The sequence below is a fragment of the Mus musculus genome, chromosome 14, assembly GCF_000001635.26.
Source record: "Mus musculus strain C57BL/6J chromosome 14, GRCm38.p6 C57BL/6J".
In the NCBI taxonomy this organism is placed as follows: domain Eukaryota; kingdom Metazoa; phylum Chordata; class Mammalia; order Rodentia; family Muridae; genus Mus; species Mus musculus.
Genome location: NC_000080.6, coordinates 101,863,247 through 101,882,608, shown reverse-complemented (window position 1 = coordinate 101,882,608; position 19,362 = coordinate 101,863,247). Strand labels below are relative to the sequence as shown.

The 19,362-nt window shown below is 41.6% G+C and overlaps 1 protein-coding gene across 23 annotated transcripts in view; it reads right to left on the bottom strand.

Annotated features, from left to right (window-relative positions):
- Lmo7 (LIM domain only 7) overlaps window positions 1-19,362 on the bottom strand; it is a 204,781-nt gene that overhangs the window by 52,100 nt on the left and 133,319 nt on the right. For 22 of the 23 annotated variants that reach the window (NM_201529.2, XM_006519176.3, XM_030247869.1 and 19 more), the window contains 3 exons: window positions 7,127-7,157; window positions 5,690-5,803; window positions 1,608-1,806 (listed from right to left, as the gene is read on the bottom strand). In NM_201529.2, coding sequence (NP_963287.2) covers window positions 1,608-1,806; window positions 5,690-5,803; window positions 7,127-7,157 — 344 coding nt within the window. Of the gene's footprint in view, window positions 1-1,607; window positions 1,807-5,689; window positions 5,804-7,126; window positions 7,158-13,058; window positions 13,254-19,362 lie in introns of those variants that run through there. The other variant, XM_006519185.4, reaches the window with a different exon arrangement.

Below are 19,362 nucleotides of genomic sequence, written 5' to 3'. Positions count from 1 at the left end.
CTAGCCCTTAAACAAGGTTCCCTTGCACTGAGACTGTGGGGCCCTCCGCTTTGCATCACACACACCAGGAATAGGTCACATATAAAGGAGGAGTTGACCTTACACCAGTCGGTCTGTACGTTTTGATGATAAATCTACACTTGCCACAAACCCACAACCTTTCTTTCTCTCTGCTATACTTTGACAAGTAGATATAAATTCAAACAAAGCATTCCATAGTCTCCCCGGTCAGGACAACAGAACACAGTAGGTTGAAGATTTTTCAGGCTTCGTTTATAACTGTGATTACTCCGATGAACTATAAACTTAGATTGGCTTCCTTGTAGGTGTGAGCATCTTCATCTGGACTCTAAAAGAGTCACACCTCAGTAAAGACAGTGACAGTTACAAAGGTTAACACTAAGCCATTCACATTTTTCTACTATCACGACTCTAAAGGAATTTAGTTTGGGTATGCTTCACTAACTTTAAGAAAACAAACATATTATTTGTGATGTCTGAGATTTTTGCATAATAAAGGTCTTGGGTCAAATATTTGTCCATAATAAGTAAACTGAAAATCTTCAAAGATAGAGTACAACTTCACAATCAGAACCCCCATTTCCGTTCTGATAACGATGTTGCTTGAAGCTCAGGGCATCTTTAAAAGGAAAAGGCTTGGTCTTGGAAGTGCTGGAGTTGGCCATGGGCTCTATCGCTGACCGATAGCCTCAGAGTTTGATGGACTGTTATCTTTGGTTTCTACTTAGACGGAATGAACTAAGACTACCTGGATGTTTAGTTTGAAACTATTAATATATTAGGTATAATAGCCATAGGAATAGGACATGGATTTCTTTACAGTGTGAAAGGGGGAGGCATGCATTTCTTCTTTTTAAAATTTACTAATCATTACTGATTCTGTGTGAATATGCGTGTGCTTGTTCTTGCCTCAGTGCACATGTAGACGGAAGAGGAGAATTTGCAGAAATTGATTTTTTTCCCCCTCTTTCCACTATGTGGGTCCCAGAGATGGCGCTCAGGCTTAGTAGCAGTGACCAGCTCTAACCACTGAGCAATCTTCCAAGCCTTGAAGATACATTTCAGGGAAGTGTTTGACCCCAAGCTTTCAAGCTTGAGTGACATTTCCTTCCCACAACAAGACTTAGAGTAACTGATTGCCTCACCCTCTGCTGTGGATTAGCATAGAGCACAGTTGGAAGATGCATCCTACTTAAGTATTTCTTAAGTACTTCCGGTAAAATTAAGACAAGAAAGGAAACTACTCAGGAAGTAAAACAGACATTTTACAGACTCTTATAATGCACTTTGTGTTTAGATATTTGAGTTAACGGGTCTTACTAGGTATCTATTGCTAAATCTCTATCTCAAGAGTGTCTTGCTAATGAAATCCAGTCCCAATGAGCCAGGAACCATCTCCTCAGAAGTCCAAATACAGAAGAAACAACCACCACAAAAATACATAAGAACACGGCCTTATGAAAAGCCTCATCCTGGTGAAAACTCTTTGGATAATTTTCATTTTCTACTTTCTCTCCTTTACTATCTTCTCTTCACATACGAAGAAATAAAAGAAACACACAGCCCAAGACACAACACCCACTCACCTTCCTTCCCAACTCTCAGAGTGAAGTCTGAGGAACAGCTGGTCAGAGATCTGGACCCCAGCGAGTCCAAGCTCTCAAAGGAATCTTCCCTTCTGTGGCTACCTGGAGGGGCAGGAAATTCTCCTCTGTCAGGACACCAGATGTCCCCGTAGCCACTGTCCCGGCCACTTCTTTTCAGGCAGCTGGAATCTTCAAGTGCCTGAAGGAAACATGGTACAAAGATCAGAAAATGGACATGAAGTTGCAGGGATGCAAAAGCTCTGATTAATAAGAAGGGTAAGTTGACAGGGTTTTCCTGTTCACCAAAAGAAGAAGAAAACAAAACCCATGAAAAGTATATCTTTTTTTTCTCCACAAACTGTATAATAAGGGGGTATTCGAAATTTCATATAATAAGAAAATACCTAAAATTATTAACAAAGTTGTATAACCAAAACATAAGATGAAAATACTAATAAAACAAAATTACAGTAGCCTTGAAATGCTGGTCAGTGGTGTGTGTGGGGGGGGGGTGTAGAGAGAGAGGAGATAGACAGAGAATGGGAGGGGGGATGAAAGAAATCAAAGAAAAATATTTTAATGTTGACACCTCAAAGGTAGACAAATCTTTAGGATGTCTTATTCTCTCCAGGAAATATCTGGGGTGCTTTGTGTTAAACATAAGTTAAGAATGACATTTTATAACCCCATCAACCGTCAAAAAAAGAAAAAAAAAGAATTTTGTTATTATAAAGATCAGTGAGTATGTACATTACAGAATTTATTTATTTTTACTCATTATAAAACCTAGATATAAGATGCTGGCAATCAGGCCTCCTAAAGGCATATTAAAATTAACTGGTGTGTGTGTGTGTGTGTGTGTGTGTGTGTGTGTGTGTGTGTGTGTGCGCGCGCGCGCGCACGCACGCTCGTGAGTGTGTCTTTCATTCTCACACAACCTTCCAGAAGCACAAAGTGATTTAACTAATCACAGCTACAGAATCATTGATTAAATCATGTTTTAACTTTTAAAAAATAGTTGAGAGACCATTAGGAAAAAGATTCAATATTAAATGACAATGGATATTGATGAGCTTTTTAGAGTACAAATTAAAGCTAGACAGAGAAACATTTTTACTTTTTAAGAAATAGACACTGAGAACATAAGATTGAGGTGTGTTACCTGAATTCATCTTCAAATGGTTAAGTAAAAGCAGGTAGATGAGCAGACAGTATTAGAAACAGCCAAAATGGAAACACGATGTCAGACAATAATGATGTGATGTTTGTAAGTGTTATTATTGCCTTAACATTTATCATAATACTTTCAACATGTGAAAGAAAGTTGGCAAGTGCTTGGAACAAATAACTAGCAGCTGTTTCAAGCAGACTTCTGCTTAAATCAGATCCTTCAGTTCCTGAGTCAATTGTCTGACGAGTGTTTGAAGTGCCAAGAATGGCCAGTAAAGAGATTTCACTCCACCATTGTTAATCTTAACGTCCTGGTGTGAACATGGCCAGGGACTACCTTCCTCCTGCTGTTACCAAGCTTAGCCAGCAGGCTCTGTCTCAGGCTATGAGACTGACATTTTAAAGTCAGTCTTTAGATGCATCAGGCTTTTCAAACACACATAACTCCATACTTTTGGAAACATCAGTGTAAATCACAAATGACTTCTGATCTTATAAATGTTAAAGTGACTGATTAGTAACTATGTGACCGTTGTAAATCGCCCAGTCTGTCCCAGCAGCCTAAGGACTTCACCCTGATAGGTCCCCCACAAATGAGTCATCTGCAAATTACAATCTGACTCAAATACAACAGCTCTTAGTGAGTGTGGTTTCATTGCGATTTCCGGTTGGCATTATCACTGTCAGGGAACTGGGAAAGTACAGTCGACCACATCATGCCTTACATTTTAAAAGAACTGATACCAAACAAATGATAGATTGGCATGCCTCTCCTGTCTATTCTCACCAGGTAATGGGATAATAGAACTACAACCACAGTCTTATCTACAAAAAAAAAAAAAAAAAAGTCTTCTGACCACACTGACTCTGACATCGGTGAGCGCAAACATCCTTTAAAGAGGCACAGACTGCGCTGAAATCACTCATCCTGAGTCAGTGCCATAAAAAGTGAGGAAGGCTGTAAAGAACACTAGTCCACAATTCCATGTCCCTTGAACCTTCTAACTGCATACGTCCTTAGTTCAAATGACTGGGAAGCCAGGTTTCCCTTGTACCCAAAACAACTTGCAATTACCCCACCAGAGCTTTACTCTCCCCCACAGCAAGGACCGATGTGCTCTCCAGTCTCAGACAATTATGCTCTCTGGTAAATGAGTCATTCTCCAACTTCTAGCACAATCTGTGTAAATGGCAATATCTCAACTACTAACTCAGTTACCTCATGCAAAAAGTGTTGAGTCCAGAACTACTCTTCTGTGTTCCTGTACACATGCAGCACACAGGTGTGGGTGCACATATGTGTGCGAGTGTTCAAGCACATGCAGGGATATGTGTGCAGAGGCCAGAGGCCAATCTCCAGTATTGTTTTTTAAGAGATGTCCACCTGGCGTTTGTTTGATTGTTTTATGGTTCTTGAGACCAAAACAGGATATCTTGTTCGTCAGGAGTTAGCCTAGCAGGTTATACTGGCTGGCCAGGGCCCAGGAATCCTACTGTCTTAGCCTCCCCAGTGCTGGGCTAACATATGCATATCACCACACTCCACATTATTGCATGAATTTGAGGGATCAGACTCATTCCCACCCTTGCATGGCAAGCATTGAACCAACTGAGTTTCTGCCCAGACCTAAAGGGCTACCAATTTCTTACAATAGAAAAACAAAAACAAAAAATAACAACGAAACTTTATAACCCTATTTTTTTGTAATGCACCAGGGTAGCTAAATGCAGGAAAAGTATTTTGAAAAACATGGATAGATAGATAGAGCAGAAGGCAATTATTCTCATCATGATGAAATATTCCTCTATTCTAATCATAGTTAGAATAGAAACATAGCTAGTTGCATGAATTTCATCCTCACAATGTGTCAGAAACAAATGCTAAATATCTTTCTTGTTTAATGTCACCAGAGAACTCTCACAAAGCAAGCACTACTTCATAAATGGTATTTTATCATTTTGAGCATTTATTTTCTCTCAATTCTTATAAAATACTCTGGATGAATAGTTCCACAGAGAAATTAGTTTTTCCACTAGGGCTCTATAAATACAGATTTTTTACAGAAAAATCAGTATATTTTGCTCTCAGCACTTGGTCCTTCTCAAATAGTCTACAAGCTTCCAATGCCTGTTGCAAGATGAAGGAGCAGCAACACAGGTAATAAACAACGCCAGTAACTCTAGCACTGGGCACCTGATGCTCTCTTCAGGCCACCAAGGTCACCAGCACTCTCACACTCTCACGTGCATCCCTATACACACACACATACACACACACAAATATATACCCTCCTCAGGAGTCAGTCATAACTCATGCTTGCAGTCCCGGCAGTTAGGAGGTAGAGGCAGGAAGATCAGAATTTCAAGGTCATCTTTGGCAATATAGCAAGTTTTAGATAACTTAGATTATTTTGAAACTCTCTGCCTTGAAACAAACACTTGAAACAAGTGAAACTTTGTCCAGTTTCACTTAACGTTTATTACTCTTCAAGGAACGCTAGCACCATGGTGATATTGGAATGTAGTCACTAGAGATAATTACCTACCTCAAGAACAAATTAATATAAAGAAATTGAGTAACGCCTATAAATGTTAATAGACCTAAAAATGCCTTTTTACTGCAGGTTGAGTTCATAATGAGTATAAAAACAGTTAAGTTATATAGTGTATAAAAAAGAATGTGTGTGCCATCAAATTGCCTAAAATTAAGGACATAAAATTCTATATATTGGAACTGGTCTGGAATAGATAGCCCACTCTATTGGAAGAAACATATAAAGCCAGAAAACAAGTCCCTAACTTGCCTACACAGCCCTGTCTAGAGAGGACAAACTCGGCATGTTTGCCACAGAGGAAAAGCAGAAGAGTGTCATAAAGTAGTTATTACATATCCATGTTGGTTGTATCCTTACCTTAGTCAAAGCTTGCCCTAAAAGAGTCTCAAAAGCTTTCAAATTGAGATAGGGACCATTATAGTAGGGGTTACTTTGTGCTTTTCTTCCCAGCCAGTACAAAGTTATCAAAACCTAAATGGAAAGAACAAGACCAGTGAGTTGGTATGCAAGTACCAGTTCAAATGCAAGTGGATAAATTGCAATTCATAATACATCACAGATAAGAAGCAGACTCTTAGATGTATGGTATGGAATGCGGTCACTTAAAATATAATTATTCGTGATATAGTTCATTGTTTCAAAGTGGGATCTCAGATCAAAAGGCCCAGAACTCAATAGGCAATCATACACTCTACCCTTGAAGAGAAAGGGTTAATAAGAAGAACACACAACGCTTGGTGGTAGTGCTCAGTAGAATGATTTCTTAGCGTGCATGGAGCCCTGGGTTTAGTGCCCAGCATTGCATGAAACTGGGTCTAGTGGTGCATACCTGGACTCCCACCACTCAGAAGTCAAGACGACCAGAAGTTCAAAGGTCATGTGTGTACATGAAAACTATGAGATCAGACTGGGCTACATGAGAAGCTATCTCAAAAAACGGATGAGTATAAACTACAAGTAAAACTCGGGGCTGGTGTGAGGGGGGCGACTGTGAGGGAGGGAGGCAGAAAGAATGCACACAGGACCACAGATGTGGACAACGTCTGGAAGCCGATTCCCATTTCCTAGCTTGTTTTAAGGCAGGGTCTCTCTCTGGTAGCTCGCTGCCCCATTAAGCATGGCTGGCCATGAGTTTCTGGGCCTCTCTGTCTCTGACCCCTCATCTCACACTAAGAGCACTGTGAATACACACACGCCACTGTATCCAGCTTCCTACACTGGTTCCAGGGATCCAAAGGCCACCAGGCTTGTATAAGAAGCTCTTCTACCCACTGAGGCCCATCTCCCTGGCCCACAAGTGAAACTTTTTATGTCAACATTTTTCCAATAGAACTATATAATAAACACCTAAAGTCAATAATTTTCATTGCTTGATGACCATATTTTTAAATAGAGCTGTTACTTTTAGGTATTCTTTTATAATTATAGAATATTAAGGGCATAATGCCAGTCTATACTGAATAATTACCCAGAGTTTTTAAGCAGTCAGTGTCTTCTTTTAATGTCTAATTTGATAATCTCTTGCTTGCTCCCCTAAAACTTATAAATTGAGTGTGGTGTTGCCAGATGAGAAATAGAACAATGACCCTTGAAACTTAATCTTCCACTTTATGCCAAAATCCAGTCTATATGAAGTCTAACAATGCATTAATGCGTGCTCTTGGACTTCAACTGTTTGGTTTCTGGATAAAATTTAATTAGAAACAGTGGCACGGCGTGTATTCTTAGAGCTATTATGACTTTACAGAATATAAAGGAAAAGCTATTTATAACACTCCATTAAATACAGCTTACATTTTTCAGTCTCCTGTCAGTCTCTTCTTGCCTGTGAAGAAAGAGAACATATTGATTAAATAATATCCATGAACCTTAAATTATTAATTATGATTAAAATTCATTTTCATTATAAAATTCTATCAATGTTGAAAGTCTCCTATATGTTCTGAAATCTTAGATCTCACAGCACAAGAATCTTTCCATAGCCACTGACTTGAATATTACAGTGAGTTTTCTATAAAAAGAAATCCCTTGCTCTTTTTCTTGTTTTACCAATGATAGTCTGATGAATTGTTCAATTATCTTTAAATAATGTTTAAACCTACTCTAAGGTTTTTAAGCAAAAAATCAAAGCATGCATATGACAGGAAAACTGGACACACATACACACACACACACACACACACACACACACATACCTGAAAGAAGAAAAATCAAACAAACAGCTTTGTATTGAGGGTTGTTTTTTTGTTTTTTTTTTTTTTTGTTTTTTTTTTGTTGTTTTTTTAAGAATTCTGGCCCTGCAGATTACAGTTTTAAAAATGGGCTACAAACTAGGTGTGGGATCTGATACCTTTAACCCCAACACTGAGGAGGCAGAGGCAGGCAGATCTCTGTGAGTTCAAGGCCACTAGGGCTAAGTGAGCTCTAGCCAGGACTACTTAGTAATACTCAGTTCCAAAAGAAACAAACAAACAAACAAACAAACAAACCCTATCATGAACTATGACCTGAACAGCCTCTACTCTATTACAGGCGTGTAGGACATTTTTACTGGCCTGCAAAAGAGCATGATGTTTATAAGAAAGTCAAAAGGAAACAGATACCACCTCAGTGTTGAAGAGACTTAATAATGTGTAGCAGAACAGAGGGGCCTCCCTCAAGTACTGAAGTAAGTATTTTCCATCATTGCCAACACAGGGTATCAGTGAGAGCCACATTGTAGGAGCCTGGTTAGGCCTCTAGGATGGCTTGTCAGCATGGCTTAAGTAGTAGAAGAAAAAAGACACGCACACATTTGCTGTCTATATGCAGATGGAACATATTCCATACATCAAGCTGGTAATGTACATGGCACACATTCATATAGAAAAGAAACATGAGGTGAGCGGTGAAGACAGACAACGGTTGATCTCAGCTTTCCAGCATCGACAACTCTTCCTTTTCACAGAACAAGCTCGACACAAAACAGACTTAAGATCCAGCTCCAACCCAGACAAGCACCAAGAGGAAAATCCTAAGTCCTCTCACATCGCTGGTAGAAACATCTGCTCCATTCACTCGGATCCCACTTGGTAGCATCTACTTAAACTAAAGCCCACAGGCCATAGCCCAGTCAACCCAGTTCCAGGTACAGCCTAAGAACAGTTTTGTATGGTTTGTTGTTTTTTTTTTTTCATCTGTTTGACAAAAGTCATAGTCAGGAGCCTTTCTATGTTATTATGGGATAGCTACACAGAATGAACACCAGGGAGCCATGGGACAAAACAGCCCGTAACTTTATTCTAGGGTATGGTTCCGTCTCACAAACCATGAGAAAAGAAGAATACAGGTAATGTGGATAGGCTAATATAAAACTACTAAAACAAGCAAAGAAGAATAGTTGGTACCCTTGGGGTAGAGCATGGGAGAGTCACGGCCTGGAGCCAGGCCTCTCTGAGGCTGAGAATTTGAATTCTGAGCCATAAACTGGCTATCGAACTGTGTGAGCCTCCTAAGAAATCTTCGACCTGTACATTTAGCAGCTTGTGGGTCATTTCTTAAGATGGGTTCTGGGATCAAACGCAAACCCTCTTGATTTCAGGGCAAGTACTTTATCATTTCCTGAGCCCTTGGGAGTTGATCTTTGAGTTAACATATATCTTTCTGTTTGGGTGCTATACTTCAAAAAAAAAAAAAAAGTAATCTGGAGAAACTTCACAGCTGCACTGCTCAGGTTATAATTTATCTCGTCAACTAAAAGAAAATCATCTTGTAGAACTGAATAAAATTCTGTTTCGGGAATTGTTAACCGAGGAATATCACTAGAAATGGTTGTGAACTCGTGGCCCATAATTCTAATGGTGACTGCCGTATCACTTCAAATAGTAAATTATCTAAAGTACGAAAGTACAATGAATGTGTAGTCTCACCGACATATGGTTCTCAAAGTGGTCCCACTTTTATCAAAAGCACGCTTGGGTATCAGGAATCACAGAGCCCTTGTGAAAACCTCACCTCCTTTCAATAGCTTGAAATAAATATTTCCAGTCCTTCACCCTCTGACTTTTTATAATGATAAGCAAGGCAATGCTATTCCGTGACAGATCCAATAGCAGTGACCTTGCTTTCTGGCCCTTCACTTTACATTCCTTTCTAAGTGTGAGCATTTACAACGTGCTCCAGAACACAAAGACACACATGGGCCAGCCAAATTAGCTTCCTATCACTGAAACCCATAATGTCAGGAATTCACATGGCCCAAGATTGCTGGAGCAGAGTTCACGGTGACACACACACACACCCCAGTGGATGAAGTCAGGAAACAGGCAGCTCCTGGGCTTGGGTGGCCACAGAGCACACTCCTGAGAGCTTTTAAATTAACCAGTAGAGAGAGGAAGCTCAAGGTAACAAGCCAAGTGCCTGCACAAGCCAAAGCTGAAAGAAAAATCTGCCCTTGCTGAGTGGCCCCACCAGAACAAGTGTGCCCAGAACTGAGGTCACACAACACCATGGAGGGAGCACTTTAGGAATGGATATGGGTCCCAGGGTCTCTTCATTTGGACCATTTATTTTCAAGATTTCTATTTTATACTGAGAGATGCAAGGCACACAATGTCCCCTACTTCAACAGATAAGAGGAAATACACAAAATAGGATCCCTAACTTATCAAGACCGGTTCTCAGACTCTGGCCCAGGGAGGGAAAGGCTCTTCTGTCCACTCTTCCCACAAAGGCCTCCTAATGACATTCTATGCTGGACTCCAACATAAGTTGCAGCCAGCCTAACACAGCACTCCCTAACTTCCTCTTACTCCCTACTTCGCTTACACTTACAGCCATCGTTAGCCTGCATTTGTTTTTGTTTGTTGTGGTGGTACTGAGAACTGAACCTAGACTTCATGTTAGGCAAGCAGTCTGCCACTTAGCTATATGCTCAATCCCTGCCTTGAGTATGTGAATAGCTCTGTGTGGTGTTGTTCGCTGCCATCTCTAGTGCACGAAGAAAGGGTCTGCCTACTTGGGAGTGCATAAAAATATTTTATATGACCAGCGTAATGCAAGATACACAAATGTTCTCGTTCACGGAATGCGTTGATCAGACTTTGGAAAGGCAAGTTGGCAAGAAAAGGCCTAAAATGAACACCTAGAACATTCTTAATATTCATATACTGCTGAAAAAATTAAACTGCATTTGCTTATTTTTAACGACTGTCCAACTTGACTCCAACTGCACTGCTACCCACAGTTAGGATTGGGTGGGCGGGGCAGGGGCGGGTGGTGGGGGGGAGGATACACCCATGTGTACCCATTGGAGGCCAGAGAAGGGTATCTTCTACTATGGCTCTCAACCTCACTGTCTTAAGTTGGGGTCTCCCACTGAAGCAAAAGCTCACTGTTTTGTGAGTAGCTTGCCAGTGAACCTCTTGGGATCCATACCTGCCTACTCTGACGTCATGCTCAGGTTATCATTTGGGGGCTGGGAACTCAAACTCAGACCCCTGTTCTCACAGAGCCGTACTGAGCCACCTCCCCAACCTCCTCCACATTTCCTCTAACACTGAAGTAAAATGCAACTCTGTAAAAGCGTGTCAAAACCTCCAAAAAGAGACAAAAACATAATTTTAAAAAAAATCTTGCATGGTGATATCTGAAAAAAAATAGTCAAAGACTTCGTACTTATATTTTAAAAGGTTTTACTATAAATTGGATTAAGTGGTTATATTCAGATAATATTTTTTTAAATGGCTATCTTAAGTATATGGATAGCCTTTATTTTATCCTTAAATATGCCCTAACAGTAGAAACCACATTTAATAATCACAAAATAGTAAGCAGAGCTAACTATTCCATTGCGTTAATTCTGGCATATCCTCTGCTGCCTGTGCCCAGCATGGGCCTTCAAACTGGGCAGTCTGTGGGCTCACACAATCGTCATCAACTGTCCCAAACAGCTACGTACTAAATGTAGAAACTGGAAGCTGTAACACTCATCCTTTCTTCACTACTTACACAAGTCTGAATCAATCAAGAAGTAAATTTTGATTGGAGGACCAGGAAAATAAAGGCCCACCCAGATCTCTAACTCTGCTGGAGAACTGGTGTGAGGTCCTTCCAGGGGGGCCATCTTGGCTCCGCAGGCACTTCTTAGATCTACTCTGTGTGTATCCTGACTCCTCATCAACCATCTGCAGGAAGTTGGGCTTGAAAACTCACTGCCCCAAATCCTCGCCTGCAAAACAGGAGCCTCGCCTCACTGGGTATCACTGAGATTCAAACTGCTTAAGCCCAGGCCAAGCAAGGAAATGAGACTTCATGACAGTCTCCAATTATCATTATCCACTTCAGCTGGCCTCTGGAGCCAGGGGTCGCTGCTGGAAGCCAGTCATTGATCCCCTTACACAGAGTCCTTTCCCCTCAGGGAGACACATTTGAATGAGACATAATGTCCAATGCTCTTTCACATTATACTTCTTCCGACGACTTAGTATGGATAGCTTTAAATGAGGGTCAGAAGTTACTTCCAAAAGGAGGTCAGAACAAAGGGTGTGGCACCCCGGTACAATCATCATCTACAGAGATTCACTGGCACCAAGCCAGTCATCTCCACCCATCCTTGGGCTATCAGAGCCTGCCACAGCCTTTACGTTTTCTAAGATCCTCATCACTGGAAGGAGGGATGTCTATACAGCCAACACACACACACACACACACACAAAACCCGCTTTCATCATTATCTGATAGCAGTCTAAGAACAAAATGTTAAGAGATTATAATTTGCCAGTACGTGCCAGCCAGCAGTCATCCACTGCTCTACCCAAAGTAACTCTGAAAATCTTTCAAAGAGCTCACTCTGGGCCCACACACCACACCCACCACAGCTTTGCTCCATAGCCTCGGGGACCAGGGAAAACTGGAGCCATCCCAACACGTGGTTTATCAGAGAATTACTCACAGGGCTGGCAAAGATAGCATCTGAGAGTGTGTGTGTGTGTGTGTGTGTGTGTGTGTTGCCTCCCCTCACAGAGCCAGCCTGGCTGATCGAGGGCCAAGAGACAGGAGGAAATTACCTCAAGTCAGGCCTCATGGCATCTGACACAGAATCCCACTGCTTCTGAATTGCTCTGTGACTCAGAACTCCTTTTTCCTTCGGGACACTGCCCATACCCACATGCTACCGAAAGGCCCCATCTACCCTTGCTGCTACCCAACATCATAATTCTCTAAAGACTTGACTCCTCCATTCTCCAAAAACATCTCTTCTCCCTAGTTCCCAACCTCCATTTTCAAGTCCAACCTCAGTTACTCAAATGTAACTGTACCATTCCACAGGGAAGCACACATCCAAAGACTCATACTGGAATTCCTCATGTTGAGTAGGAAAAAAAATTCATCACGGGTACCCCCAGGCAGAAGCTTAACACAACAAAGCACCCGGCCTTGGACCAGATAGCTCAGCAAGGAAGGGAGCTTCCTGGCCAGACTGCTGAACTGAATTCCATTCCTGAAACCCAGATGCTGGAAGAAGAGAAACAACTCCTATTGGTTTTCCTTCGACCTCTATAAGCAACATATGGAACGCAAAGGCCCTTTCCCACCTACATAAATAAATATGTAGATAGATTAGATAGGAAGATGGGGGGAGGGAGGGAGAGAGGGAGAGAGGGAGATAGGGAGAGATGATATAGGTAGGTAGGCAAGTAGGAAGGTGGATAGATAGATAATTTTTTTAAATTCTGGCCCCACCTACCACTACTCAAAGCCTCCAATCCAGGCCTCCTCTGTCAAAACAAAAAGCACATCTGAATTCTTGAAGTTCTCCCAGGAGCTCAAGCGCAGCCCCACACCAGGTTCGGACTCCTCCCTGCTACCAGAATAAGTTTCCTTGGCTCGCTCTGCTCACAGAACAACTGCAGCAGATCAAGTGATTATATCCCCAGGGTACTTCCCAGTGCACAGCCAGGAAGCTTCCTGGAGCCCCAGCCTGGCTGGCCCTGCCCTGGTGGCAGCAGCTGACCTGGGCGTTGCCCTTTGGGAAACTATGTTGATATCAGAGAAGCTGACCTCCCCAGATACTTGGTCGCTCTCCAAACCACCAAATCATCTCCACTTTCCAGCTACCGCTTCCCCCACTGGACACCTGCTCAGAACTTTTAGAAAAGAAATTAATGAAAAGGAAGCAAGAAATGGGACCCTGAATGCTGATCTTTGTAGGAAGCCAAAAGAAGAAAAGGGCTATGGACACTGTCCGGTTCAGATCTGCTAGCTGTGTATGGAGTTGGGGTGGAGACAGAGTATGCTAGGAGACAGCAGGGCAAGTCAGAGCAGATGTCCATCTAATGACAAGACAGGGTGCTTTGGCCTGTTTTGTGTTGCTAGAATGGAGCACAGACTGGATCACTTATAAGTATATTTCTTAGAGTTCTGCAGGCTGAGAAGTCCAAGATCCGGTGACCCATACCTAGTGATATAGAAAGAGAGAAAGAATGGCTAGAGAAAATAAAGAGAGGAGGACCAAGCAAGCACTTGCAGCAGGGACCACTCTCACTGTATCTAACCTGCCCCTCAATAACTGCATAACCGGTCTACTCAGGAGAGCAGAGCCCCATGTCACCTTAAGCAGCTTGTCCCCAAAACTACTGCACTAAGGTTAAGTTCCCAACAGTTTGGGGGACACATTCAAACCACAATTACATTATTTTTGCTTGTGTGTGTGTGTGTGTGTGTGTGTGATGTAAATGTATATGTGGATGTATATATGTGTGTGTGTGTGTGTTTGTGTCCATGTAAGAATGATATATATATAAACAGATGTGTATATGGATTTGTGTAGTATGAATATGTCTATGAATATGGGGATGGAATATGTCTCTATGTGTATATATACATTATGTGTATATATGTGTGATATGTGTAGGCTTATGTGTACATAAAGTGGATTTGTGTATGCATATGAATGTGTGCATGCATGCAAGTATGTATGTGTGTTTATTCTTTATGTATTTTATTTGTTTAAATATGCATTATATGTTTGTGTATGTGTATGCTTGTGTGTGCTGTGTGTAATATATATGTTATAGATGCTACATACATATACGTATATAGATGTATGTATGTATTTATGTATTGTACATATTAAAATGTGTATATGTGCATGTATATGTCATATGTATATGCATGTGTGTGGTATATGTAAATGGTACATAAGTGCAGGAACATATGCAGCCTAGAACAGGACCCCAAGTGTCTTCTTCAATAGCTCTGCCTTACTGCCTGAGCCCAAAGCAGTCAGCTTTTTATCTAGTCTGGCTGGCCAGAGGGCTCCAGATCTGCTTGTCTCTAACCCCTTAATACTGGGATTAGAGACATGCACAGCCCTACCTAGCTTTTTATTCCAGTGCCAGGGCTTCAAACTCAGCCCTCATGCTTGGAGAGCCAGTATTCTCACCAACCGAACCATCTCCCCATGCCAACATCAGTGCCACATAGACCACAAGGCATCCATCTCCAAAAAAGGGAGGAAAATCGAGGGATTCTGATCAACCCTGGAACATTCTGAGACTTTTCAAGAAACACAAGTAAGAAAATTCCCAACACTAGGGTCTCCAAAGAAAGGGACCATTTCCACTTCAAATGCCGCAATCCCATTAGGAATTAGAATCCCAGGACGCTATCGGTTGCAGCTCCTTTTCTATTAATGGAAGCTCTCTATTCATGGAAGCCCGTCCAGCCATCCCATCATTTAAAATAGAACAAACACTAGCACCTTCCACTGTGTCAAATGGAAGTGAGGACAAAGGAAGATAGAGATGAATTCTTAGAACATTTCACTCAGTCTTCCCTCCTCTCAGAAAAGCAAACTGTGCTAACTAACGGAGAGTAGCTCCAGCTCCCCTTCCCTCCCTCCCTCCCTCCCTCCCTCCCTCCCTCCCTCCCTCCCTCCCTCCCTCCCTCCCACCTTCCGACTATAAATGAAGCTGCCTTTCTGCTGACAGCTCCCAGGGATGCAGAAATTCTGTGACTCACTTGTCAGACCTACAGAACACAGCTCGAGCTGTTCAGCATGGAACCTCAAGAATGGCGCCAGCAAAATGCCACCACCCCTGGATCCACATAATGAGTGAGCAAATGCCTGAGTCTAATATCTATCTTTACATATGTGAGAAAAACAAAACTTTTGGAAATTGAACAGTTTCGCCCTAACGACATGAGGCTAATTTCAATCATGTATGACTAAGTACCTTCATTTAAAAATAACTTATTAAATTTCACATCCCTCCCACATAACATAAAACAGCTTTTATTTAAAGGGGAAGTGGGGAGAAAAAGCAAGTATTCAAAGGACCCAAATACACAATGTCACTTAGCACAAATGAAGAATGCTATTTCAGGAACTGAGGTGGGTTTGGTTCAAACCAATGAACTAAAGATCATGTGATTCTTTTCTTCTATTCTATAAGCTTGATAAGAAATAAAAGCAAGTTCACAGTTGGGACTAAATACCATCAAATGACAAACAGAAAGAACACAGCATAGCCGCCAAACACGGATTGAGAACAATTGTGTATGATCTGTTTATTAAATAGTTAGGGCACAGCTGTATAAACTGGTCAGAGAGAACAGAAGGGCAACCACCCACCCACATCTTTTCTCCTGTACCTTCCAATACCAGGTAGCTATCATTCTGGAGACGGTGGGTATTAGGTTACATGAGATCTAATGGTCAAGTCAGTTAGCAGGTAAAACCAAAACACTGCAGGTCACAGGTAGTCATTAAGTAAGATGCTCCAGGCAGATCGCAGAGATCTGCAGCGAGGAATTTCATTTGGGGGAGTTGCCAATGCACAGAAGAAAAACCTAAGTTCCATGACTGAAAGACATCACCTGAAAAGTAAGTATTCCCAGAGGAGAGGCCCAAAAGTTGAGCCCTAAACATGGAAGGGTTACGAAGCAGGAAACCCAGGCCGAGCACCCTAGGGAGGACCACCTAGAGAAAGAGGCGCTTCCTTCGACAAACAAGGAAGTGCAGACCCTAGCCACGACACTCCTGAGAGTTAGACAAGGATCTGAGAATCAACTAGTGCATTCTTATCCTTCATATCATAAAACACACCCAAACACAGTTACTAAACCACTAAGAGCACTTCCTCAACAAAGGGAGATGTGCAGGGTCAAATATCACCTCCAATGGAATCCTTATCAAGCCATTCTTCATTTCAAGATGCAGTGCACTGGAAGACTGAACCATCCCTCTGAAGGGTATGTATCTCTCCAGCTCTGAGACCGTGCTCAAAGTCATGTCTATAATACAGTTGGAATTCAACCGCAGTACGATAAATACACGGTTTTTCATCTGTGCGTTGGCAACTCCCCCAAATGAAATTTCCCGCTGCAGATCTCTGCGATCTGCCTGGAGCATCTTACTTAATGGCTACCTGTGACCTGCAGTGTTTTGGTTTGGCATTTAGTCGGGAAGCTTATGGTAGTTGATTGGCTATCATGGGCCAACTGACACACTTTAGCTCAATAATTGTGTGTCAAGGAACAAGAAACTGGCATCATCATAACAAGACATCAGGGCGGGGGGGAGGGGGAGAAAATTAGAAAAGTATTGAATACTCACAAAATTAAAATTTTGACAAACTCTGAACCAAGAGAGCTATTTCCTTTATATTTTGAATTTTTCACCATTTAAATGTTTGGCATTGTTAAGGTTATTACTTTTAATGAGTCATTTTCCAGCTCTGAGCTCTTGACCATAGCATACATAACTAGCTACCACATGGACTTGGAATGACACCTTTATTGAACATTTTTATATTGTTCTGTCTTGCTCTCTCATTTAATCCACTTCAAGCTTAATTCGAAATTAAGACCCAGAAACCTTTCCAAATCCCAACAACTCTTAAGTTGGGATGTGATTCCCAGGCTGCCTCAAGACTTTGCCTCAGTAGTCACAAATGCCTTCCTTCTACTGTAGCTTTTTTAAAAAAATGATAATTTAAAAATCCACTTCCTTCCTAATCCTAGAAAGAGCACCATCATCCCCTAATACACTGCCGTCTATACTGTCCCTCCGGAGCCTACTTAGGGCAACAGTAATTTCCTTCCCAAATCTGTCTTCAAAACAGAGAAGGCAGACGCTTCCTTAGTCTCTCAGTCCATTGTGCTGGAGGAGGAGCTCGCCTGAGCTTTCTACCGATGGAAAAGTTACCAAAGGTCTTCTCAAAAGACTCATAACTAAAAGAAATAGCACGATAATTATTAGCCAAGAGAAAAATGCAACCATGAAGCATTTTCTGCCCCTTGGCTATCGGGCCCTAAATGTGGACTCAGAGTAAGAGAGAGTAGACAACTTTAAGCATAAAGAGAAGCCGAGTGTGGCTCTGTGCGGGAGTGCTTGGCTAGCAAGTACAAGGCAATTTATCCTCAACACCACAGAAGACAAAATTAGATTATAAAAGTGTGCAAGGGTAAATGGAAATACTACTTAGCTTCTAAAAGATAAATTTTTCAGACTGGAGACATGGCTCGTTGGCTTAGAGCCCTGGCTGCTCTTCCAGAGAACCTGAGTTCAATTCCATGAGCCCCTATGGCATCTTACAACCATTTGCAACTCCAGTTCCAGGGAATTCTGGCTTTTAATATGTTCCATGTGACACAAACCTCATATAATCAAAGTAGCACATATCAAACCATTCCTATAACATGTTCTGAACACTCTGTATTTACTCAATAAATTATTCTTCCTTGCCTACAACCAAGACTTTGCTTGAAAATTTGGTATCTAGACCAAGAAGATGCCTCGGTAGGTAAGTGTGCTTTCCATGCAAGACTGATGACCTGAGTCCAGTGCCTGGACTCCATCTAAGAAGCAGAATGCTTTGACATACATCTGTAATGTCTACACCCCTGCTGTGCAACAGGAAACCTAGACAGAAGCTAGCCTAAAGCACACATCAGAGCTGCAGAACAGAGGCCCAAGAACTGACCTCTGACCCCAAAGAATATATAAGTATGAACCTCCCCTAAAAGATCTCTAGTCTTCAGGTTTTATGTAGTAGGTTACTTCTGTCCTCCGTACCTGCTCTTTGTAAGCTTCCCTTTAGTGCTTACAGGAATGAGCAAAAACTATACTTTCCATGATTTCATTTGTGCTAGGGGTAGGTAAAACAACGTAATAATTTGAGAACAATGCTGGCTTTTCAGCCTCAGAAATACTATCATGAATCTCATAATTCTTTGTGACACAGGAAATATCTGGTGCAGTGCACGATATAAAAGATTACTCTTGCCTCTATCCCTTGGGTAAAAGTTCTTCACTTCTGGATCATCAGAAATGTGTCCAGATAGGATCAAAAGTTCCCTGGGGCCAAAGTTATCTGTGGATTTTTGATTTATAGAATTAAAGAATTTAGCTAATATCTCTAATCAAAAATCAACTTATTGGGGTAGGGGCAGGGCTTCCTTGGGACTAAAATTTACTGAAGCGTCAATTAATGACTGAAACTTGGAACAGGATATTACATGCATGAGCGAGACAAAAACAGCCAGGAATATACACCAGAAGACTTAATGGAAAACATACTGTCAGATGGAAGGATGAGCCCAGGGCTGAAGGGATGGCACAGTGGTTAAGAATGCTTTGTATTCTTGCAGAGGGACTGGGGCTCAGTTTCCCATGCCCACACTGGGCCGCTCACTACCATCTATAACTTCATTCTGAGGTCTTAATGACTTCTTCTGGCTTCTGCAGGCACCTGCATGCACACAGGCTCACATACACACATATAAATGAGAATAAAATCTCAAGGGTGGTAGATGTAAGATCCAGTTTAGTGCCTAGATTTCAACAGCAACTTCTAAATATATTACCCACTAAAGCTGAATTACAGGTCAGAAGAGATAGGCACTCAACACTGGAAACCTTATTGAAGTTTACCTCTGATCTTCCATTTCTCAATTACAATGATATTGTGATACATTCCTGGAAAGTCTAACCAACCTACGTATAAGCCTAGTGCCTAGTGCACACAATCTAGATCCTATTTAGC